Source organism: Carassius gibelio, chromosome B14 (assembly GCF_023724105.1).
Source record: "Carassius gibelio isolate Cgi1373 ecotype wild population from Czech Republic chromosome B14, carGib1.2-hapl.c, whole genome shotgun sequence".
NCBI lineage: Eukaryota > Metazoa > Chordata > Actinopteri > Cypriniformes > Cyprinidae > Carassius > Carassius gibelio.
Window position 1 is genome coordinate 25,673,243 of NC_068409.1, and position 26,711 is coordinate 25,699,953.

Below are 26,711 nucleotides of genomic sequence, written 5' to 3' on the forward strand. Positions count from 1 at the left end.
TAACGTATATTCCAGAAAAAAATAAGTACATTGCAATTTTTTATAACACCTTCGATTATATCTACTTTACACTAATGCATTGATTAGCGCTGCAGTGCAAATAATATTGATTTTCCACTGATTGAAGCCTATCCACATACACAGCAGTCAGTTCTTCAGTATAACCTAAGCAGGCAGCCTCATGAAAGAAATCCCGCCTTCCAAATCCAGATGTAACCGTAATCTGACCAATCAGTGCTAAATATTTATACCACGTGACTATTCGCGAGCATTTGGAAGCGTCCATAGGCGGGGACAATAGTGGGCCTGGCTCGTGCGTTTGGTTGTGTACGTAAGCCTTGGGTGAGATTTTGTGAGTTTTCTGTATTATTACGTGAGTATTTGGCTGTTTAATATTAATTCGCTATGTCCATGTAAGCAGACTTGGCGTTTAGAGTCCATGCCTTTATTGTACACTTTTTCTTTAAGCCACATAGCGCTGGAATAACAGTTTCCTGTGTGAAAGTACCGCCTGGATAGCAGCGGTCATTTCTCCTTTGAATAAAATCAGTTATGTGTTCATTTTATAAACAGTCATGCTATTTGGTATAAAACTCACAGACCCCATTTGACTTTATACAAGAGTCGGAAATATCTTTATATTTCAGTAGACTTATTATGCAATTGCTTGAGTGTGAAATTCCGTTAATTTATTAAACGCATTGTTAAATTGACGCTACTAAATAACAAAAGTGCCATCAGATGATTAAAATGCTACAATTATGTATTAAAGTCGAAAAAAGTTCACAAGCTCTTAACTGAAAATGTATATATAGCTTTTTATCTTTTGTTCTAGCTATTCCACGTAATCTACCTTTATACATTTGCCATTACAAACCACTTTCGAAATGTAACTTATAACACGCTGGTTTGTTTTTTCCACCCTCAGACTCTGAGTAGCTGTTTTGGACTGGACTGAATCTCACCACACCTTATTTTTTGGACCGCTTCATACACAGATGTTACATCATATTCCACTGGATATGTACATGGAATAGTTTAGGATCCAACTCCTATTTTGTTTCTTTCTTCATGGATGCCATGGCTTTTGAAGAAATGTGATTTTTGAAGAAAAGTGTTTGCAAACTCGTGGGAAATACTTAGCAAAGTTTCTGTTGAAGTGAAGTTTCATTCCGAAGATGGATCAGCAGGCAGCTGGAGGGGACGACCCAAATAAACCCTCCAAAAAGAAATCCAGTGAGGATGAAAGCAAAAACAAAAAACTGGTATGTATTATATTTTCAAGAGTCAATTTGTTGTTGTTTTTTAGTTATGCAAAACTATTTTTGATATTTTACAACTACATGGGTGTTGCATGTGTTCTAAATGGGGGGGTGGGGAATTAAAAAAAAAAAAAAATAATTTTGAAACCATGGGGGCAGGCCAAAATACATTTCTCATGGAAAGAGAAAGTAAAATTAACCTGCATTTTTGCTAAAGAGAAATGCCTATAATAACAAATAGTAGAAGCTGGTCTCAGCTTGTTTTTGTTAAAGTCACTGATTAGACTTGTTCTTAAGGGACACAAAATGCCCCCTTTTTGTGCAGTGACCCTGCCAGAAGTTTTTCTGGGCTTTTCTATCTCTGGAGTCCATCCAGATAACTGTAGCGGTGAAGAATTTGAACCATTTCTGTTCTATCGATTTACAAAGTTTCTCTCAAACCTGGAGTATGTTTTCACTGCAAAGATTAACCAGCTCAGTCAGCACTCTCTGGTGGAGCTGTTGAAGCTATCAGTGTATTACTTCACAGGACCCTGAACCTCGAGATAATGTGCTGTCAAAACACGCTGTGAGTGTCACTGGGGTCTGGAGTAGTGTTTGTGATAGTGCTGAACCTTTATGGATGGTTACGCTTATCCTAAAAAGCTAAGTAGTGAAACTAGAACTGTTTGTTTCAGTTCTTGGTCGCTGCCTTTTTGAAAGTTTTAAAATGTTGTGGAAAGCTTGCTGACTTGCTGACCTGGGGCCGAAGAAGGGCCATGTGATATGTGAAGTTATTTGTCTGTTGTGTCCAGTATAGGGATGTCAACGATTAATCGATGATCGATTAATTGTCGATAAGAGATGCAATCGATTAAGGCTATCGATGGTCGGTTAACCGATTCAATGTTGGGCTGCGTGCGGCTCATGCGCACTCAACACGTGCGAGCGGCTGTGAGTGACGGTGACGATATATAAAAGCATCATCATTCATTCACAATGTACAAATTAAGCTTTTAATGTGATTTAAACTTTAAAGTACATTAAAATAGAAACAACATAAAAGTTCTTCAACATTAAATGCAATAGAAATGTAGTTACTAATCATTTCATCAGATAACTGTTTTATATCGTGCGCTTTGCAGGGCTGCGGGACACAGTGACAGGACAGATAGTCTATTCATTCCTACAACTTGTTAATTCATTCCTACGAATTATTAATGTGGCAATTGTCCATGTTTCATTAATTTTGTTCCCTAAATAACCCATGATTTAAGTGAAATAAGGGAACAAATTAATAAATCGAACGAATTCTTAATTTCCCTTCCCATGTTTACCACAGTAAGAGATGCGAAAACAGTTATTAAAAGCGAAAGATAATAAAATAAACCTGGGAAATTAGAGGGTTAGACTATGAAGATTTAGGAAAAGAAACAATGCCTAAATATACTGAATTTGTGGAAATTCGTGACCAACCGGCAAACCAGAACAAAGCCGCGTAAATGAAGACTATGGGGTCCAAAAGCATGGTCGCGATCTAACATTTTCCAGTTAACCTATTATTCCTCTAATAAACAAAGATTTTATACCACACTTGTCATAATCAGATCTTATCATTTCTAAATAAATAATTGCTGGATTCAAAACAGCGATTAATAGGCGCTGTGACCGACACATTCCTGGAGCATTCACTGCTGTCACTAAACGGTGACGCCGAGCATCGTTCACAAGTTTCTGCATGGACCTGACTAGGGCACAGGTTCTAAGCCCTGGGACAAAATGGGATGCTTTAAGGAAAATTTATAGCCTACTAAGTAATAGGCCCAACATAAAAATAACAATTTGTTTTCATGTTTTTTTTTTTTTTTTTTTTAATAGGCTATGCGAAATATATCCGACTTAAATAGGCTAATTAAGATTAACGGATTTAAAACAGAAGTGTGGGCGCTCCATAAATTCACAAAAAAAAAAAAAGGATGACAACGCATTCTGTTTGTTTGCTTTATTTTACAAGAGCACAAATCTTCTGTTTTTATTGTGAGTGTGCACAAATGAAAGTAAACACTTTTGCGGAAAATATATATTTTTTCAGCTGTTTCGATCGCCCCGGAGCCTGCTGCACACGTATATTCTAGCGATTCAAACTTACATCGCAGTCTGTTCATTATCAAAATAAAATGTCAACTAAACATTAAAAGGTTACACTGGTCAGTTTAAATAGACCGTAGTATACCGGTCCACTCTGCTGTTATGCCAAGGACGTTTTTGCTCAGAGGATCATCTTTTCCGTCTATATGCGAATGCGTGTTAAGTACAAGCCTAGTTTACATTATAAATAATAGTTTAACATTCAAATACATTGCGAATATGGAAACATTTCGATTTGTGCCGAATGAGACATGAGCAATAACCTCCAAATAAATCTAGCCAAAGCCGGGCTCGCTCATCCTCGTGCACACATGCACTGTCACGATCTAATGCGCTGTATGCCGGATTTTTAAAAATCTGACATTTTCTAGGACAGAATCCAGCAGGATCAAATTAATGTGAGCAACTGTGTTTTGGTGCAGCAGCGCCGATGTAGTTCACTTAATGTGCAGCGCAGTCACACGCGCTCCACATTTCGGACAATTTTATACAATAATGTCAGTTGAAAACATTGCAATTGTTCTTTAAAATACAACAACGAGCACCACAAAACCATTTAAAGAGGCGCGTTCAGCGTTCTCCGTGCGGGATTGGAAACTGTCAACAAAATAAAATGACCTCAAAAGTATGGCGCGCTCTCTTCATTTTATCAAATGATCATAATCGCATCTATTCATTTTATAATCCTGCTACTAGCATTTTATTCAGACTAAAACCTCTTTAATTCAAGTGAGAAAGCGTTTTGTGTGTGTGTGTGTGGCTTTTGCACATCCTGTCATACCGCTGACTGCGTGCCTGCAATAGACGCATTTTGCAGTATTATGGTTAACGATTAATCGATTAATTGATCGTTAATTTAAACGACGATCGATCATGGAAATAATCGAAATTTGACATCCCTAGTCCAGTATCAAGCGGATCAGTGGCGTCATCTGATTTTTAAGAAATATAATGTCTAAATAAAGGTGTCAGTAGTAATGGAACAGTCTGTTGGTTAGTAAATGCGTGTTAGGTATTTGTCAACTCTGATACAGAGTCAAGTGTTTTAGTTTTACCATATGTCATACCTGTGGGGAACCGATTACTTCATCACTGTTGCACAGCCTTCTCTTATTTCATATTGCACTTTAATGACCTGGGATTCGTTTGCGTTGACTTCTAAATATGTAATTCTGGTTACTGGATGTAGGACAGTCTATTTCAAGGTGCCTCCTCATGCATTAATTACTTTACAAGACTGCCTCGCTTCCTAAAAGTTGTGGCCATGCTTGTAGACTTAACAAAGCTGTCTCAAGATCATTTAGTCATCTTGTAAGGTCTCGGACCGAGCTTATCGTCACAGTAGGGTTCCAGATCAAGCGAGGTGAATGAGTGTCTTAAGTCTGTGTAATCCGCATACGCATTGTAACTTTGCTTAACAGCTTGTCTCCAGTCAAATGAGCGTGTCCTGTACTAGCTTCGTAATGACAGCGCTCTTTTGGGAGCTGCAGGAATCCATCCGTTCATGAGCTCTATTTGCTTTGTGGAATGTAAGCCTTTGGGAGCCAGATGGAGACTTTCTGATAGCCATATTTGTAGCTGTAGTACTACAACTAACTTATGTGTCCCTGGCTGCCTGAGAAATATGGGCATTTTGTTATACTTGTTTATGATTAGTTGGTGTTTAGGTCCTCTTATTCCCACAGAATGGCTAGGAAGTCTACATGAGTGGAGTGGGTGTGGCTTGTGAAGTTGTCACTCCTCATCTTGTCTCCTAGTATAGTGCTTCTCTTCCGGGGGCCACAGGCAACACTTTTCCAAGTGTTCTGCAAGATTCAAATCTCAAAAGTGGTAGTTTAAAACAGCAAGTCAGCAAGCAATTCAACAACAGTCTTTAGTATTTCAGTTTTTGTTTAAGAACTGCACTCCCACATTTTTGTAATATTAATGCATGCTTATTAGAGGAATACAATTATTAATTTCTTTCCAAAAATAATCATACTGACGCAAAACCTTTGAACAGAAGTGTAAATGTTATGCTAGTTATATTGGCCTCAAAAAGCATTATTTACAGTTCAGATACAGGTTTTAACAGAAAAAAATATATAATATAGCGTTTTTCTGGGAATGGCAGTACACGAGTGCAGCACCTGACTTTGACACTACATGGCTCATATTTATTCAATCAGATCATAACCTTTTGAAGGTTTAATCGGCACATTGAGCTATATATATCACAATTCTTGTCTTTCCAATCCATCCTCAAATTTAAGACCTGGAATCATAACTAAGACTTTCTTTAAGACTTTTTATGGCCTTACATTTTAAATAACTGAATTTAAGACTTTTTAAGTACCTGCAGAAACCCTGCAAGAGGATATTGTGGTTTACACACACACACACGCACACACATTTTCAGGCCTTAACACTGATGTCACTCTCTCTTAGACTAGTGATCTCACTGTTGCTTACCCAGTGGCTGATTTAGTGTCAGGCATGTTCTCTGTTGCCTAACGTATCTACGTACATGAAGTCCAAAACTTCTGCTGTTGCAAAATAGCTTTCTGCAAAATTGAGGAAGTCATCAACCAGAAGAGTGGTCAAATCATCCAGTCTTTTTAGCTTTCTTTCAGCTAAAACTTTTTCTTCTGCATCTATTATGGTAAAAGGGAGGAAATGTATTTGTTTGTTGAGTAGATTTGTAACAGTGGAATTGACGAATTTGATTTTAGTTTATTTTAGAATTTCATTGGAAAGTAAAGTATTTGTAAGAGATAGAAAATGGAGCACTCATCTATCACAGTTTGAAGTGGGGTGGCGCTTCATGACTGGAGGACAGGATAATACTTCATTTTACAAAGTTTTTAATGACTCGTAAGAGGGGTTTCAGAGTGAAGTAACCTTAGGCTTGATGCTGCGGTTTTCAGCAAATGTTAAGAGCTATCACAGAAGTGTATCAATGTTTGTGAAAAGTGGTTCAAATCAATTTATGTATATAAAATATAGATATTTTAAACCAAATAGGTTGTGGCTTGTTAAAATAGAATGATGCGTATCAAATATTTAAGCAGTGACCTAAAGTCAGACTTACAGTTACTTGCCACAGTTGCCACGAAGCCACCAGATGCTCATTCATCGTCAGTGGGAGTTGGTGATTTGAGTGTCAGCTTTTGTTTGTGACAGAATGTAGATGTGTCTATCAACTTAACAAAGTTGGGTTTTGCTGTTTCATTTGACCTGTCTGGATTTAATAAAAATGGAAATTATGCATAAAATTATGCATGGAAAATAATTTTAGAAACTGTCAGAAGTATAAGTGAGTTTGAGTCATGTCTCATCCTGCTCATGCTATGATCCATATGCACTGCTGTAATTTATAAGAAAACACTTTTACCTGCTTAATAATAATAGCAGTAGGGAAATGTATTTAGTTTTATATCAAACTTTACAGATTACGGAGTGTGCTTTTGGTCACTTTGTTTATTTGCTTTTTGTTCATGTTTTTAGCAATTTCATTATTTGTGAAAAAATAATGCAATAAGATTACAGAAAAAATAACCTATGAATTATAATTAATTAATTATTTCAAGATTTTCTTTTTAAAATGATGCATTAAAACATTTATTTATAGTGAATTTACTGCAAAAATTATGCATTTTTATTTATTGTCATACATTTTTAAAGCAAGGCTTTATATCGATCATTGGTAACCATCAAATAATACATATCAATCATCCACAAATTATTAAGTGTACACTGTATTTGTCTCCCTTTCAAAATACAGTGACTATTTATGTATTTATTTATTTACATTACATTTACATAAAAAAAAAAAAAAAACTTTAGTCAGTTATGCATAAGTGTATGTCTATAGCAACCCTCAGATCTGTTGACCTCATTGTGAAGTAGCTTAACCACTGGGGGTAGGCACAATTTATATACAATTTATGTGTTGTCAGTAGATTCCAGCATTGAATATGTAAGTTTGTTTGAATGAGATCCATCACTGGTCTTATGAAAAATCTGTCCTGAGCTGGATTAGAGGAGGGTTATAACCCCTGGAGCAAGCTGAGCTTTATCACAGAGCATTAGATTTCTATAATGCACTGGGGCTAATCTTTACAGTGTTCTGTAAAGATTCAGTTTTCTTATGTGATCATGACTGTCTAAAGTTTGCTGCTCTGTTAGTCTGTTATTTTTTGCACCCGACTTACAGTGTCAAATAATGTGAGTTTTGTATTTATGGAATGAATGTCTTTACTGTAGTCTTTTAGGTGGGTCTTAGCCTACCGGATGAAGTCATTTAAGAGGAATTCGCATACCAGCTCGTTTCCTCAAAAGGCATTCCTGAGCACAGACTGAATGGAAGTTTACCTCCATTAAATTCCATTGCAAATGAATGAAACTCCAAAAATAGAATATAAGCCTGTCTGCTGTTATGTAACGGACCATAACGGAGTGCAGATTAGTGCAGGCAATCGGTACAACATGTCCTCGTGTAGTCATGCTGTAAGTGACTAAAGGAAAATACACTCTGTTTGTTGTGAAAGCCACTGTCCCTGAAAAGTGATTATCTACCTGTTTTAATAGGGCTTGGGCGTCGTGACGTCATTACTTGGCATGGCCACCACGTTGAAAGCCTCCTTTGCTGCTACTCGGGCTACTGCGCAGTGTTTAGACATACTTCCTCTCATCCGTGTGTCTTAATTTGATTAATTAAAAATCTATTTCAACCATGGTAAACCGTTGATGTATTGTGGGGTGTAAATAGCGCAACATATAATCGCCATGAGGAAAATAAAATGAGAATGGATTAACTTTACACCGCTTTCCTGCTTGGAGGCGCGACCACAGAGACCATAACATCTGAATATTCATTTATATAGCTTAAGTCAACATTGAAAATAAGGGAAATTTCTTGGGTTACTCATCCAAAATATGGGAAATTTCAACATTCATCTTTTTGTTGCTATCCCTCTGCTGACATAAAAAATTCGAACTACAAAACTGCTGCATTAACTAACGTTAAGCGATTTGTGAAGCTAGGTCTAACGTGACTTTAGTTACAGATTGGCGTCGGTACTCCACTATTTGTTGGGAATTTCATATGGATCCAAACCGTTAATAGTGCCGATTTTGTCCACATACCGGTCCCTGGCATCCATATTTAGCGTATCCCTATAAATCCCACAACCTTTTCACGATTTTACCATCTTTTCTCTTTCTCCTAACTCTGCTTCTTCTCGTTCGACTTGATGTATGTTTACATTCGCGAGGCTGCCAGAAGGACTGCCACGTCCCAGAATGCAACGCGGCGCCCAAGCCCTATAAAGGAAATGGAGAAATGGATAAGAGGTGGTGTGGAGGCCTTTGCTGTTCACCATTGTTCAAAGCAGAGGTGTGATTGGCCAGATTTAATGTGTGAAACAGACTGCTGTGAGCTGTTCACATGTAAAACTCAGTGGTGTGCTGAGTGTTTCTCACTCCTAATAATTCTTCAGGGAAGGGTAGTTTTTATCTTGGGTGTGTTGTAGAAGTACATGTTATTTAAATAACCTGTGTTTTTTTTTTCTCATGGGAAAACAACTGAGGCAGCTGTACTTAGTTTCCCTAGAACAAATGTAACAAGTCACCTTTTGGCTTTTGGCCAGCCAGTTCTCCCAAACCAAGTTAAAATCATTGACTAGTGTTTGCTTGGCCGTGACTTGTCAGGGTTGTTTAAATTCATCATTATTGATCCAATTAATGTTTAAATACTGTTATACTGATACTAGCTCCATTATTTTGCAGTAGTATGGGATATTTTGTATGTTAGTATGCAAGTAATGGTCATCTTAAATGTTGTCTAATGTAGTGCCGGCATACTTTAAGTCAGAAGTTCATTGAGGTAGATCTGTTTTTGTGGCTGACACAGATGAATGGTAATAAGTTAAACTGTGTCAAATATAGCAGTTGTGGGTGGAACGTCAACTTAATATTTTTAACCACAGAACAGTGCATTGGTGGTGTCTTTGCAGTTCTGATCACTCTTGTGAAACTTTTGAGGTTTGCATTGTACAGTTATATACACTGGGGTTCAAAAGTCTGAGACCATCTGAGAAAATGCTTATTATTTTTTTTTACAAATAATTTACAAGTTATATTAGCTGCACTTCTCTTTTAATTAATTGGCTCATTTGATTAATTTTATTCAAACAACTCGATAGTCTTGTAATCGAAAATCTGAAATATTTATTATAAATTTTATGAAAATTTGTTGTAACATTTCTTTGAAATCCCAAAACTTTACTTCTGGTTATAAATTAGAATTCCCATCATTTTTATGTAATCTGAGACTTTTGGACCCTAGGGTAATCGGTTTGAGTTGGACTCAAATAGGGTGTTGGGGATCTCAGAGAAAATAACAGGAAGTGGAGCACATGTTGAGAGTCTGGGGGCTCACAGGAAGTGAGGAAGGGAAATGCTTTAGTTACAGTGGGGGAAGCACAGCCTGATCATTATGACTTCACCCAGTTCTCTCTTCATAATGCTCACATTGTCACATAACACGAGGCAGCCACATCAGTTGAATAGGAGCTCCGAAAACTTAATGTTGTTGTTTGGGAGGGGGATCTCTCTCTTGAATCAATCACATGAGATGGCGGTCCAAAGAAAGCTGTTCACACCACCACATCTCTGCATGTTTCAGAGAAACATAAACATTGGCTCAGCTTTCCTGAAATAACCAACACACCAAAGATTTTTCCCATGTTAAGGCAACAAAGCTCTTGGGATGGGTTATTTCATGAGGGCCCCTCCACTATTTTGAAGGCATCAGTCATTTCTGGGTTGTTACACAAAAGGCAAATCCCATGGAATTTTTTTTTCTCTTTTTCACATGCTAGCATGTTCACTTCATTCAGATGAGTCAGTTTGTTTGCATGTTGAGAACAGTGGAGCTTTGTTTGATTGGGCAGATGTCTTAAAGTGTCATGAATTATGAGACTACTTTTGCTGATTTTAGCAGAGGTGTTTGTGTTGCACATCATAGAAGACAATGTTAGCATCCATTAATTTACATTTTTGGAGAAAACTGATAATTGATAATTTTTTGTGCTATTTTCATCTTCCGGGATTAAATTTAGTCCTCAATGACCATTGTAAACCAAAGTAAGACCGGTGTCAAACACACAAAGCAGCCATTGCTTTAGGTATAGTATAGTCTGTTAAGCCCCGGAAACACCAAGCTGACAATCGGCCATTGGCCATCAGTGTTTCCCACAACCTTACACTCTATTTGGGGTGGCACTCCCCCACCCCCATATATACATATATATGCAAATTCATTTTCTGCCAACAGGAGGCACTTCAAGAGCGGGAGAGATAGAGGTTTATCTGGTAACGGCTGCAATGCAGCGCTGCTCATAAACACTGCCTTATTAAGCATTACATTCAAAATTAAATTAAAATGAAATGGAAAATTTTCTAAATCCAGTTGTACATTGTTTTTATGATTTGGAAACGTGTAGTGCTCATGTTTATTCAATGAAGTCAAAGCCTTTTGGAAAATCTATTTGGGGCAGTCTGCAACAAATAAATCAGTGTGTGGGATACCCTGGGCCATCATCGGGCCGATGGCAAGCAACGGATGGGATAGTTTGTTTGTTCCACTCGTCGGCTCTCGTCGGGCTCACATCAGTGGCAGTTTGCCTGATTCAACATGCAAGGAAAAGAGCTCTGATTGGATGTTCAGTTTATCGAACAAGTCAGTGCCACAGAATTAAATAGAAAGTGATTAAAACAAGCACGTGAATGAAGGCAGTACTGAAAGAAGACTGTTTAAACGTGATCTTTCCCTGTTATTCTAATAAGCAAATGTTTTCATAACAACATGAGCTGCTTAAAATGATTAAAGTTATTAACTTTATTGATATTCAAAATGGTAAGCAAGCACTGCTTTGTTTACATTTCTTATATCTGCATTTATTTCGTAAATCTTTGTTTCGTTTTTTTCCTTTTGAATGACGAATATATACTATTAATAGCTGCTGATATATACAGCTTGTTTCTCTCATGCATGCTCCGAAAGCATGTGTTAGTTTGGTTAGTTCCAGTGTAGCCTTTTGGTTTAAATGTAAGGTTTTAATTTTGGACTGAACAAGGAAACAAAATGGACCTTATTTTGTTAATGCACTTTCTTGGCTATAGTGTGAAAGATTAATTGTTGCACCGGCATAATTTCTTGAGTTCCATTGCTACATTTACTGTCTTGAAACATTGATCAGTCCATTAGCCAGCTGAAGTCAAGCTCACTCTTCTTTGTCAAGAGGAAAGATCAAATAACTCTGTTTAACAAGCAGTTTTCTTTCAATAATTTACTGTAGACTAAAAGGATAATTGTTCCTTTAATAGTATTATACTAACACTGAATATGATTACCTTCCTCCCACATGTATAATTATTTGTGCATTCATCAAATAGCTTTGACCCTAGGTTAATGGTAGGTTTTGTTTTTATTGTATGGACTTTTCAAAGCAGCAGTTTGATTTCTGTTGTTTTTTTACATCTGATGTTTGAGGTTAAAATGTAAGCGTCTCTTATGAGGTTTGCAGCGTGGTTTAATTTGGTTCATTATGCTTCATGCTCTGTAGTAGTTAGCGATTTGAACAAAAATTGTTGACCAGTTCCTGTGACACACAAAGTGTGACCTTGGTTGGTCATGTGATGTGGCGAGAGGACAGCTTGGAACATAATATAGTCCTTATTTCAGTAGCAAAGTTATCTTTCATCTCTAGAGTCTGTTCCGCTTTAGTCACTCTGCACATTCCTAAATTAAAACTGAGCTCAAGCCACAAGGCACACCAGAAACAATTACGTTATCTGTGATGATGAAACCTTTATACAGCATTGACATCAGTTACTAGAAATGGCAATCTTTTTCTGTTGAATTCAGGAATATTCTGGGCAAAGTCTGCAGTGTGACATGCAAGCCATGATTAATGTTGTATGTAGTTCAGGGTTTACCAAATTAGGATTTGTGAGGGAACTACAGTGGGTTTGTTAGTAGATAAAGCTTACAGTTAATTAAATTATATGAAATTTAAAAAAATCAGTTAAGCTGCAATATTACAACACTTAATAAAAATAAAATATTTTATGTTTGCCTACCTTCATATGATCATTAACTGACATTATAGAAAAACAGAGAAAAAAAAAATGCTTTATTTCTTATAGTCTACGGTAAGCAAGCCAAAGGTGACTGAGATCTTTGGGTAATGGAGGGAAAGAGCCATCATCCTCTTACATTGCATCAATGTGCTAAACGTCTAATTACCATATTTTCCCAACTATAAGTCACACTTTTTTTCATAGTTTGGCTGTTCCTGCGACTAGTCAGGTGTAGGGCTGTCACTTTTGTGAAAAAATCATTTTCGATTTTTAAGAGTGTTCATTGAATCGATTGTAAAATCGATTTTCCATGTCTAAAAAAAGACGTTTCCTTTTTCAACGTCAAATAACAGACGAACGTAAAGAGACCACTGGAAACGCACAAGTCAGCAACATTTCTTATTTATTGGCATGAAGTTTCTGGCAGAAATACAAACAGCAACCGGAGTGCAACATTCTCGAAAAAATATATATACACGGCTATATAAATATATATAGACGGCTGCTATAACAAAAGAAAACATCACTGCAGGCTTCAACCCGGCTGCATTTATGATTTAGGCACTTCAAAAATCTCCAAGATTATTTTAAATAATGATTCAATCCATTTCAAACAACTGTTTAAAAAATGAAACTTTAAATGGACTTGAGAACAGTCCGTGTGTGTGTGTGTGTGTGTGTGTGTGTGTGTGTGTTTTTTAATTGAACGTAACCGACACTAGGCAGGCATGAAACGCGCAAAAAGGCTAGGGCCATTACAAATTTATTGGACAGGAAATCAAGTCGACATTTTCGGGGTCCGGAGGACTATATGTCCAGCTGTTAAGAAGACGCGCTCCGACCGCACTGATGTCCCAGGGACACTCGGGTACAGCTGCGCAAGGTGGGGGTATTGCTGTCAGCTTGCAATGGTCCTTTTCATAACTCGAATCTCCTGTAATTAGATGCGCGAATGAGGCAAATTCGCGTCTACCGCGCCGCGAGACCTCCAGATGTGCGTAAACATGTCTTTACATTGACTTAACATTGAAATAATTCGCTCCAGACGCTCGATCCGTGTGTGGACACAGCATAAGAGGTCGCTTTCGACGTCAATGGGTCTTATAGGCGCGTGAAATTGCTGGTATTTTCTGTCTAGCTTTCGCAACGCATACTGCACTCTCTGAATTCTTTATTTTCTTTTTCGGCTTGGTTGTGAGTTTTGTTACATCTATATTTTTTAATTGCTTCATTATTTTAAAATTAATACTGTACAAATTTGGTTAAAATCGATTCCCTATTTTCATTTTCAAAACTTTTTTTGGTTGGTCCGATCGATTGTGGAATTGATTTTCGAACTAAAAGTGACAGCCCTAGTCAGGTGCGACTTATTTATCAAAATCAATTTGACATGAACCAAGAGAAATGAACCAAGAGAACGCATTACCGTCTACAGCCATGAGAGGGCGCTCTATGCTGCTCAGTGCTCCTGTAGTCTACCACTGAGCAGCATAGAGCGCCCTCTCGCGCCCTTCTCTTGGTTCTAAATGAATGCGACTTATAGTCCAGTGCGACTTATACATGTTTTTTCCTCGTCATGACGTAGTTTTGGACTGATGCGACTTATAGTCCGAAAAATATGGTACATAATATGAATAGGTGTTTTTTTTTTTTTTTGACATGCTTGATAGATGCAGTTTCTATGAACTGTAGATGATGACACATGGGGCAATGTTTTGATAAATTTAGCCAAGCAACATTGTTTGGGCACTTTACAATTGAGAATGGTTAACAAATTTATTTTTGGATACTTTAGATTGGTTGTGGGCCCTGTGTCTCACCTGGTTGCCCATTGATGGCATCATTGCTCAAAAAGCCCTGTGTATAATCAGCCATAGCTATGTTAAAACTCCTTCAAAAAGCTCTGCTTTCTTGTGTTCATTTAAGATATAAATGCATGCTGGTTAGGAATGACCTGAGGTTATATACAGACAGACTTTACATTTTTAGGTAAACTATTCTATGAAACGTCCAGATCAAAAGGTTTTCCAGACCATGATAAATAAATGTAGTCCCAGTGTGTCCAAACTTTTTACCGTGGGTGTACATGTGTGTTTTATTAATACAGAAGCTAAAGCTAACACTGCTTATCTTGACTATGACATTATCAAGTTTCAAGTTCAAGTTTAATTTACTTGTATAGCACCATTAAAACAGTGGCAGCTGATCAATGTGCTTTACAGCATCAAATAAAATAAGCAAAACAATAAATAATAATAATAAAAAAAAATAATAAAAAAAACAGTTATCAACAGGATAACCCTAACCATAATGATACAGCATATATTTTTTAGGAAAGCTGTCATTAAGAACACAATTCAGTTCAAGTTCATTTGTATAGCGATTTTTACAAATTGTTGCAAAGCAACTTTACAGAAAATTAAGTGTCTACAATATTTGGTAGTTGCTTATCAGTGGTGACTGTCAGTTTATGTACATTTGGCAGAAATGTACGGAAAAATCAATTAAATCAATCAAACAGACTATGAACACTATTAACAGCAATTATATTATGTGATGCAATCAAACTTATAGCAAAATTTGGTAGTTTTGTACGTTGTAAGAACACACCACCATATGCAAACCTTAACAATAAATAAATACAAATTATTTAACCAGAACTCAGTGGGATCTGCATTTGCAATAATCAGTCCCTTTAATATTCAATGTTACTGAAACAATTTTTGTGCAGTACGAGTAAAGCGTGGGGGTGTTGGGGGAATAAAGTACTTGCAGCACTTGTGCAAATGTGATACTCATCTTATACAACAGTTCATTAAGAAGTTCATATTGTGTTATTTTAGACAAAATGTTGTCTGTTTTGCTCAATTTTGCCAACCAGAAGATAAACACAATGCAGAACTGTTCATCTCCGGGCAACCCACAGTGGCATTTCATTTCTTAATCCACATTTTGATTGAATTTGGTGAACCATTTGGCACGTTGAACCATTGGCATATGCATTGGCTTTGGCTATGAAGTGGGGTGCACTTCAAACTGCAAACATCAAACTGCACCCCCCAACTGCACAAAACGGCCCCAAAATGAGAGAAAGCTGAAGCTGTGCTACGACCCTATCACCCACCTCGACCCACGCGAGCCTCTCTTCACACAGGACGCGGTCGGACCGAGGCAGTGCCCTCGCCACGGTCCCACGGTGGACGTTACTGCAAAAGCCCAAATGACGGCACACTTCAGCTTTGTACCAGGAACAGGGACAATTCTTTCATCACTCCATTACTAGCAGCAAATAGTGATATTAATGCTAACACTAGTGGCGTGCCATAATTCTAGTATTTCCTGTTACTCTCACTGTCGTTCAGACATGAAGACTGCCACCTAGCGGTTGGGATGTAAACTGAAATATCAATATTTTTTTACCCCCAAATGATTATGGTCTGATTAACTCTGAATGTGTATAACTTGATGGTGAAGTGAATTGTCATGACAGAGACGAGTAACAGGATAGAAAAAGACATGGACAAAGGTTGAAGGAAAAGGGAAGGAGACTGAAAAGAGAAACTGATTTCAGTGTGGTTGAGTGCAAAGGATAGTTATTTCACATGTATTTGACTTGCACACCAACCATGACATCACCGTTTCGCTTCGTGAAGTGAAAGAGCAAGTTGTTACAGACTCCCTCTCTGTTTGGGGGAGAACCACAGAAATATAAGCACCAGAAAGAGCTTAAGTCTGTATATCATTAGACAGATTACATCTGCAGGCCCTGCCTTATCTGGCTACACTCAGATAAGCCACGGATTGAAAATGAAGTCAAGGAGTCGGCCACCCCTTCTGCTGGATGTTCCCACTTTGCCTCGTGGTGAAAATGATGTACTATAGTTGCATGCACGGATCTATGAGGCCTGCTGCAGTATCTCTGCAGAGATGGCGAACAGGCATGTCTGGCATCACCCCAGACTCCCCAGCAGGGCTGACAAAGAGCCAGACTCTGCAAACTGTGTTGTGCTGCTTTCTTGTGGAAAATTGATGGCAGTTTCTCAATTTCATATTGACTAATATGACATCACAACTTAATGTGCATTTCAGCATGTTAATGTCAACGTTTAAGCAGGTGGATTGAATTACAGTTGTTTTCCGTGGCCATTTTGACTTAAGTGATCTCTCAGTACAGCACATTAGTAAGCATCAGCCGTAGTTGTGCATCTGATGTAAATGAAAGCATGAAAGATTTGACTAAAACTTGAGTTGTATTAAAGCTTTTACCAGGTAGTTGTGTATTGTACAATCCGTTTTTTTTAATGCACCAATAAAACCAATAATTATAATTATTGATGATTAATAAATAACCAGTATTTTCTACTGTTAAAAAATATTTAATTTATAGATTGTGTACTCCAATTTCTACAACTAAAATCATACTATTCATACTATTCAGAGGAACGTAAAGAGAGCGCTTGAAACACACAAGTCAGCAATATTTCTTATTTGTTGGCATGAAGTTTCGTGCAGAATAACAAACAGCAACAGGAGTGCAACATTCTCGAAAAATAATATATGCAGAGGGGACGGCTGCCATAAAATAAAAACATCACTGCAGGCTTCAACCCGGCTGCATTTATGATTTAGGCAATTAAAAAATATCCAAGGTTATTTTAAATAATGATTCAATCCATTTCAAACAACTGTTCAAAAAATTAAACTTTAAATGGACTTGAGAACAGGATATGTGTGTTTTTTATTGAACGTAACCGACACTTAGGCTAGGCGGCACTAGGCAGGCATAATGAAATGTCCAAAAAGGCTATACACATTACAAACTATTGGACAGGTAACGTTAAACAAGTTGATAAACATTTTCGGGGTCCAGAGCAGAGCGTTTTTTATTCACTATTTGTCCAGCAGTTGAGGAGACGCGCTCCGACCGCACTGATGTCCCAGGGACACTCAGGTACAGCTGCGCAAGGTGGGGGTATTACTGCCAATTTTCCACCACAAAAGCCGGTCGCTGTCAGCTTGCAATGGTCCTTTTCATAACTCAGAATCTCCTGTAACTAGATGCGCGAATGAGACGAATTCACGTCTACCGTGCCGCGAGACCTCCAGACGCGCGTAAACGCGTCTTTACATTGACTTAACATTGAAATCATTCGCGCCAGATGCAAGAGGTCGCTTTCGACGTCACTGGCGCATAGAATTGCTGGTATTTTCTTTCTAGCTTTTGCAAGGCATACTGCACTTTCGAAATTCTTTATTTTCTTTTTCTGCTTGTTTGTGAGTTTTGTTACATCTATATTTTTTAATTGTTTAATTATTTTAAAATAAATAGTGTACAGTACATATTTGGTTAAAATAGAGTCCCTTTTTTCATTTTCAAAGCTTTTTTTGGTAGGTCCGATCGATTGTGCAATCGATTTTCGAACTAAAAGTGACAGCCCTATTCATGTATTTATATCAATAAAAAAATACAAAACAATCTAAAAGCACAAATATATCAATAATTTTAAACACTTTAAGTGAACATTTTAACTTTCCGTATGAAAAATGAATATTATTTTTATGTTTTGCTAATGTGACCTATCGAATATTGGTGTCAACATTAAACATATCAGCTGATAAATGTTATAATACTGAAATATATTGTGCAGTCCTATTGATTTTACCACATCGTAGTGTTCTTAGTGATCCCAGCAATTTGACAAAAGACACTAATGTTCAATAATACTAAAAAATATATGTGGAAACTTTGTCATATTTAATTTGATGTGAATTAAATGATAGATGTAGTAGTTTAAACCGGTTGAGAATTAAATCATTATGCAATTATTTAGAAATGATTCAACATCATTTATGCCATTTTCTGCTCTATTGTCTCTGTGAATGATTGATTTGTTTGGCGTGTCCTATAGCCACCCCCTTTTGTTGCATTACCATTGTGTCTCTTCCCATCAGGCTTTTGTTTGGTATCCTGTTGGCCTGTACTCTCACTCTGTGGGCAAATACAACCAACAATCAGTGTTTATTCTAGTAGGTAGTGTTCAAAGTGAGCACCCCGCAGTATAAGAGCAGCTCTGATATTTAATCAAGAGTGATCTGGGCTTTACTCTACTGCAGGATTATCTGCATCACTGAGGTTTATGACCAGTAAAAACCCATTCTTTTTAATATCTTGATTCTGGCTGTGAAATCCAGCCTGATATTTGTGTTCGTCTATTATAGGGTTTGACGCACTCTTCCCAGCTCTGTATGTAATTAAAACATCCCTGTGTGAAGAGTGTGAACGAGAGGAGCTGCTGGCCACCAAAAGCTCCGTTCTCGAGGCGGAGTGACTGTGAGTTGCCAAAAACTGTTAGGTTCAAACGATCCACTGTTTGAGTACAATTAAGACCAATTAAAATAACCCGATTTCCCAGAAAGCATTAGCAACAGCTTCTTGTTGCTATCCCCATCCCCTTTGGTTGTTTTCCCAATGTAAGTATGGCCAGGGAAGCAGAGAGGTGTCAGCTAGAAGCTACTTTCTCCTTTGGCCATGTTTGTAAGGCTGCTTAATGCTTTGAATGGCTCCTGTAAAACATTGATTGACCAACTGTGTGTGCTGAATGGTGTGTGCCGTCTAGTGGCGGAACATGTAATAGCACATCATTTGCACATCTGCTGACAAGTGAGCCTTACATTAGGACTCTCAAACCAAAATGAAGCCGTTCTTTTCTCTCGAGTGTCTCCAATTAGCTAACTTGAGAGTTAACTTGGGCCTAAGTAGTTGTGTAATGTGTTGACCTGTTCCACTGCAATTTATGTCGCTCTTCATGCAGGAGCTGGGGGCTGCGTTAATACTGCTGTTGTGGGGGCTTGGGGAATTTTCTGTAATGAATAAAGCTTTATTTTGATAAAGAATTTAATAAAGTTCTGTTGCCCCGAAGGTGTGTCGTTAAATCATAATGCAATATTTGGCCCTGTTGACTGTCTGATGTGCTGTTGAGCTGCAATATTAAAGACCAGCCCTAGAGTCAAAACACAATTATGCAAAGTTGTTAAATGGTTTTTAATTAGATTTTAGGATTTTAATTACTTTCAATAACAAATGCACATCCGTGTTATACAGGGCCTTTCACTATGAAGCCACTTCAGGCTGTTGGATCTGTAATACAATAATCCCAATTCAGTCATTATTATTTTAACAATATCCTTCCATAAAAGTATTTGCTGGCAAGTTTGGTTTGGGCTTTGCACTGACCTCTTTATGACCCTTTTAAAGCATTATACGATCTTTGTTATTAAAGGTTTGTGTATTATTATTATAGATGATTTATTCCCATGACACACCTCCATTCAGATCAAACCTCCCATTCCATCCCAACTGTTTCAAAAAGCAGGGTGCAGCCTGCAGCCCTGGGGCAGTGCTATAATGGCTGGGTAAGCGCAGGACCCGGGGGGCTGAGAGATTAACTGTAGAGTGAGGAAACCTGCGGGAAGTTCTGCTTTATGGCAGCTCCTCCGCGGAGCTCTGCTCGTTAACACTCATCCCGCTCCGCACGGCATATGGACACCCATCTCTCCCTCTGCGTGCTCCATCTCATAAACGTCTATCCCTGCTGTAGCCGAAAAGATAAAGCACATCTGTTAGGAAGTGAGTGAAGGCGGAGGGAAAAGTGGTGTTTTTTAAATTGTGTTTGAGGTCAATACAGTCAGACTGATCAGGTTTAAAGATGTATCTAATGGATTGCATCATGAAGAGCAGACTTCACAGTGAGATTCAGCAGACCCTGCTGGATAGACCAGCATGTGTTGGGTTTTGGATTCTGGTAACCAGCATGGGATTGCCTATGTTTTGCTGTCAGTACTGGGTTGATTGATTAGCTCAACTAGCAAGATTTCTTTAGTCCACCATCTTTACCAGAAAAGTCACTTTCTCTTGTTTCACAGACATCTCTGTATTTGTTCATACTTTTTGGAGCAGTTCTGGAACTTTAATTAGCAGCACTTCTTAATGTTACTGTGTTACACTCCAAGATGGAATCCTGTTGTAGTTATAAGTTGCATTGATTTAAAGGTGTCTACTAAATAATATAAATGATTAAGTTAGCAGCTAAGGCATTAAAGAGTTAATTCACCACCCAACAATGTAATTCCAAACAAAGTCTACTGTAAAACATACAATGAAAGTCCATGGGGTCCAATCAATGTAGTTTAAAACCCAGCATTCTTAAAAAATGTCATCTTTTGTTTCTGCAGAAGAAAAAGTCACAGGTTTGAACTTTGAAGACACTCAAGTTTTCCCAGATCCCCTGATTTTAATCATCTTTTGTTCCTTCTTTAGTTCAGGTTAATGGTTCTGTGGTGTGGCAAATACATTTTTTAAAGTACATGTTTTTGATATAGTCTTTTAGGTAATATGTGGATATTAAAGCTAGGTGCATAGTGATTTATAGAATAACTAGCAAAATGTTCTTTAGAAATGTTTTGCAAATGAACAGCATGACTATTCTGGTTAATCTGGTTGGCCAAAGTGTCTTTAGGTTGGAAGGCCTCAGCAGGGCTCACTAGCTATGTTTAACATACCAATATCTTAATAATTTAATCTTATAGTTTAATCAGAATTAATGCCCTTTATTATTATTATTATTATTAGTAGTATTTTTATTATTATTATTATTATTATTAGTAGTAGTAGTAGTAGTAGTTTAAATATTTTTAATAAAGTAGTGCTGGGCAATGATTAATTGTGATTTAATAATATCCAAAATATTTTTTTTTTTTGTATATTGTGTATATTTATTATGTATATAAAGAGACACCCATATAGTATACATTTTGAAAATATTTACATGTATATATTCATATAATGTACATTCATATCAAATTTATCATGTATAATCATATCAAATGTAATTTGGAATTATTGTAACGTGTATGTAAACATAGTCAGACTGTTCATTCTGAGGAATGAACACATGGAGCTGAAAGGAGCAAAGATCTTTGGCAAGCTTTTGCTATTTCCTCAATAATTTTCCTCCGATTGGTCTGTCTCCTCTTCCTGTATTGTCTCTGCTGTGATACTGGGCAGAATGTGTCTGTTTCTAGTTAGCCTTGCTCATCAAAGCTTTATTTCTGCTTTTGTAAGGCCAGTTGGTGTGAAGTGATATGTTTCAAGAATTTATCTTCATTAGTCCTGCTGTCATATAAACAAAGATTTGTTTATGTTGTAAATGAACAGACTCCACTTTACATGTAAAAGAGACATAAATGCATTCAGAGTTGTACCAGCAGTGGGTTCACTTTCTCTGCTGTTTTCTTATGATCTGATAAGCCTTTTTTATTTATTTATTTTATTTTGCATAAATCTGTCATTGATTGCATGTGGTTATGGGTTCTCCCATGCACAAAGGCACAGCAGTGTTTCCGTTGGCCCTCATTTCTATGTTGTCCCTTCCCTTCAACAGAACATACACATAAAAACATTGGCTGATGACATGGTAAGGTGTCTGTTTCTTTTATTTTGTGTCTTTCTTTTTCTCTTTTATTTTTTTTTCTCATCTTCGCCACGACTACCAGAATGCTGTTAAAGTGAAGTGATCGACAAAGAGAGATCAAAGACAAAAAAAGCAAAGCAAAATTTTTATTTATCACCCTGTCATCAGGTCTGCCATAATCGATCAGTCTAAAGTTCACTCCAGGTTAGCAAGCCGGAGTTCAAGCATACGCATGGCAACTTGATGCAGTCGTTCATAATAAGTTGTCTGACCTTGTCTTCATTTTGACTTTGGTCTCTCCTTGAACACTTTAATTTTACACAGTGTGTTTTGATTCTTTTCTTTCATTTGTTTTGAATTCATCTATATATGCATGTTCCCTCTGTTTTCAATGACAGACTAACAGTGACTATTAGTGCATGATCCGTTTTTACTCTCTCTGAGCTAGTAACCCATGACTGGAATGCTGGTGGATGCCTCTCACATCTCTTTCTAATTAGAAACCTTAAACACATCAAAGTCACATTTTGCCGTCTAATGTAGTCTAGAGTGCTGTCTGTGATATTGTCTCTGTATTCATTATGACTGTGAAGTGAACATGAACTAGTGGAAAGATGACACAGGTAATATCACCCCTTGTTTTAAAAGTACAGCGTGGAAAGGTAAAGTAACAAGGGAGCAGGTGAGTCAAATGTCAAGCTGTGAACTTTAAACTTACATTTCAACTTTATAATAAGTAACCAAACTGTTTTGTACTAACTTAAAAAGACCTCCATGAAATTGTAAGGAAGGTTTTGTGGTTATTGGTCCAAGTGTATTAGTTTTGAGGCAACTTATTTGCAATTATTTGATCAAAAATTCAGTAAAAACCGTAATATTTTGAAATATCGTTACAATTTAAAATGTTTCCTTTTTGAATACATTTCAAAATTTAATTTATTCATGTAATCTTCGTTGTGACATGATCCTTCAGTAATCATTCTAATGTTTTTTTTTAGATACATTTAATCTTATCAGTGTTGAAAATAGTTGCGCTGCTTAATATTCTTTCTTTGATAAATGTAAAAGAACAGAATTTATTTGAAATAGAAATGTTAATGTCTTTACTGTCAATATTTGATCAGTTTAATGCCTCCTTTTTTAATTGAATGTCGTTTACAAAAAAGTCTAATCATATGCTTTCATATGTACTTTCCCTGCAAAAAAATGGACAAACCCTTTATGCCTTTATATGTCTCTTCTAAACTTACTGTCTTAATAAAAAATACATCAACAGATGTATTTGACAGGGCCATAAAAGTTAAACCGTTTCTTCAGAAGGCCTTGCACAGTATTAGTGCTGTGGTTGTTTATATGTTCTGACATAAACACCAGTTATTTACTTCACTTTAACTCAACTGTCTTTCCAGCGTGACAGAATCACCAGTTTCCGAAAGCAAGGCACGAAGAAGGAGAAGCCCCTTATCCAGCACCCCACAGACCCTATCTCCACTCAGGCCGAGCTGCCTGTGCCCCAGCCACTATTTGATGACTGTTCCATGAACCTGTCAGAAAAAGAGATTGTGGACTTGTTTGAGAAGATGATGGTGAGTTTGTTTTCCATCTACAATGAGATCTGCACTGTGCTCCAGGCACTGTATAACCTCAGAAACACTTTTTCACTGATGCATTTCAAAGCATGGAGCTCATGTTAAGGGTGTCAATTAGGCCATCAGAACCAGACTTCTCAGTGACATTTCCACTCTCACACACTTGGCCAGCATCATAAAATGAGTTTAACAAGGGTTTTTCTCAAGCATTTAGTTTGCAAATCCCTTGTGGAAAAGGAGAGTGCTTATTACAAAAATATGCCAAATATAAAGTTTTACTTTAAATCATGTAATTAAGTACACTTATTTTGATGTGCTGATTAACATACTAAAGCACATGATTTATGCTAGTGTGATATTTGATGTTACAATTTAAGTTAATATATTTAAATATACTAAATTGCTAAATTTTTCATTAAATGAAAGCTTAACCATATTTCAAAGGCCAGTAGACATAATTATGAAATTACAAATAAATATATATTTAAGTCTTACTTGAATGGTACAAAAATCACTTAAAATTAAATATAAATGTAACTATTTTATTTAATTGCAATTAACATGCTGTTTTGTGCATGAAAACGTTACATTCAGTTTGCATTTAAGCTTATTCTTTTAAATTGTTCTATTTTTGTTCTTTTTGAAGTTTATAAGCGTGTTTCTATTTAATAAAGTGTGCTAAAGTGTACCTCTTTTTCACAAGGGAGTACTTTTGTAGTAGGTTATTTTGGTTTTAGTCATTTGTATAATGACCTGTTTCTTTCCTGGAATTGAAACCAACGATCCTCAAGCCCAGTGCGTTAGTGACTCATTTGTTTTCTCATGTGTCTGTAGTAGCGAGGTTTATGATGCATAGATCATCAAAGACACCTTATCTTTCCTTGTCTCTCTTCTGCTGTCAATCACAAGTGGAGAATGGGACTTGAGTGCTTTGCGCACTATGCAGACAGATTGCATTAACTGAGCATTGGCTAGACTTGACACTGGTTCGTTTTCGCCTCTGGGAGAGAATATACATTAGCTACCAAGCTTTTATATGCAGGACTCTTCTCGCTAATTCTGTCATCAAGTGTGATATGTTGACAGCTGTCAATAGAGCATCCACCACATAGGATAGAACAAGCTACTGTTATGGATGGGGAGAAGCAGCACATTATTGTCTAAACCGTTTTATTTTACTTGCGATGAGGACTGAATGCAGTCTTCAGCCTACCTTTGAAGTTCCCGCTCTGTTTATCTGTACATAGACACACACTTCTTTCAATTCCCAAGACACCAAAACCGACAGGGCTGCTGCATACACTGGCCTCAATTGAACTCACGCTTGTTTTGGCCTAGACAAGTCAAATAACAAAATCTGGCTGCAGAACAATGGGAGGATTATTTCCCAGACAAGAAAAATGTTTGCTTTGTATTAGTTTTTTTTTTTTTGTTTGGGTCAGAGCTCTCCCCAACCTGCATCTGTCACAGCAGAGTCTGTCTATGGTGCTTTTTTTGTTATTTGACTGTTTCTTTTGATTTATTGTCTGTAGATAAATATGGAATATGGAAACTCTGCCAATTTTGCAGCACCTGAGCAGAACTGATCTTCAGTGCCCATTTTATGTACTCTAAACTGCCTTCCAGGCTCCACGGTGAATTGTACACCTCATTAGGTTGATACCATACACATTGATAATTGAAAGGCGAAAAGGCTAAGGTGAAAGATTACTGTGCTCAAAGTCGAAAGATTACTTGGCTTCCCACCAACCAAATTCTTCGACACATTTTTCAAAAGAGGCAGCATTTATGTAGAGAAATGGCAAGCCAGTTTGTGGCCATCTGCATTTAACCCATCCAAAGTGCATACACACACCGTGAACACGCATCCGGAGCAGTGGGCAGCCATTTATGCTGCGGCGCCAGTTGGGGAGCAGTTGGGGGTTCAGTGCCTTGCTCGAGGGCACCTCAGTTGTGGTATTGCCGGCCCAAGACTTGAACCCACAACCTTAAGGTTAGGAGTCAAACTCTCTATCCATTAGGACACTACTTCCCCAACTCATACATGCTAGTGTATTCATTCATTCATTAATTCATTTTGTAAATGAAAAATAAGAAATTGAGAAATTGTTGCCTATTTGACCTACGTACTAAAGTATATTTTTGAAGCAGGTGGGGAATAGATCAAATTTAAATCGTCATTTAAAAAAAAATAATAAAAAAAATATATATACTTGTGTGCTGTGCTGTGCATTGTTGGTTCATGTGTTTCTTGGGACCAGATATCCTGATATCAAACATGGTATTTATATCTTTTGGTTTACTGAATTGTGGTCTTGAGGGAATCGGTTTCTTGGGATTGCAAAGCAAGTACAATTTTTTAATGTTACAGTAGAAAATATAGTTCAGGGATGGCCAACTTTAATAGTGATGAGGGAGTGCATTTTTTAAATCCTTTATACCAAGAGGCCAGATTACTAATCCACGTCCACACATCTTTTACATCAGTCTTACACCATTTCCTTCTTATTTAAGGAAATTAAAGTATAACTAATGATAAAGTATGAATAATTTGTTTTTAAAGATTTTATAAACAATAAAACTCTTACAGTTATGCTAATTCTGGACTGGACAGAAATATTACCCCAACAAGCCAATGTAAATATCTCATTTGCATTGTCTGTAAATTTGCAACAAACAAATATACAGAGGTCCATTTCTTTATTAGTGGCCTACAGAACATTCTCAAAACAACTTAAGAGGACAACTAAAAAGGGCTTATTCAAAAATAATAGTTACTTCAAATGGTACCATAAAATAACCTGGTATTTGCAGGATTTTTTTTTATTTTTATTTATTTATTTAGATAAGGAATGAGTCAAAAGTATCAATGATTATATTCATTTACAATTATCAATTTATTATTATTTTAAATTACATATATTTTAGTGTCTTAATTGTTTAGATTTTTATAATGCATTAGCTTTTGTCAATCCACTGGTTCACATTTACAATATGTAGCAATAATAGCAGATTGATAATAGCAGGCTTATTGAAAAGCAAATTCAGGATTCAGTAGGATTCCAAGTTTATTCAGTAAAATAGTAGCCTTTTGAAGTTTAATCCTCATATTAATCCATATAGGAATTATTGTCTTT

The 26,711-nt window shown here is 36.9% G+C and overlaps 1 protein-coding gene across 9 annotated transcripts in view; it reads left to right on the forward strand.

Moving 5' to 3' along the window:
- The first annotated feature begins 264 nt into the window (after positions 1-264).
- diaph2 (diaphanous-related formin 2) overlaps positions 265-26,711 on the forward strand; it is a 382,480-nt gene continuing 356,033 nt past the window's right edge. For 2 of the 9 annotated variants that reach the window (XM_052574739.1, XM_052574746.1), the window contains exons 1-4: positions 265-342; positions 929-1,265; positions 21,956-21,988; positions 23,395-23,571. In XM_052574739.1, coding sequence (XP_052430699.1) covers positions 1,179-1,265; positions 21,956-21,988; positions 23,395-23,571 — 297 coding nt within the window. In that variant the 5' untranslated portion in view covers positions 265-342; positions 929-1,178. Of the gene's footprint in view, positions 374-928; positions 1,266-21,955; positions 21,989-23,394; positions 23,572-26,711 lie in introns of all 9 variants that reach the window. The other 7 variants (XM_052574742.1, XM_052574748.1, XM_052574745.1 and 4 more) reach the window with 5 other exon arrangements.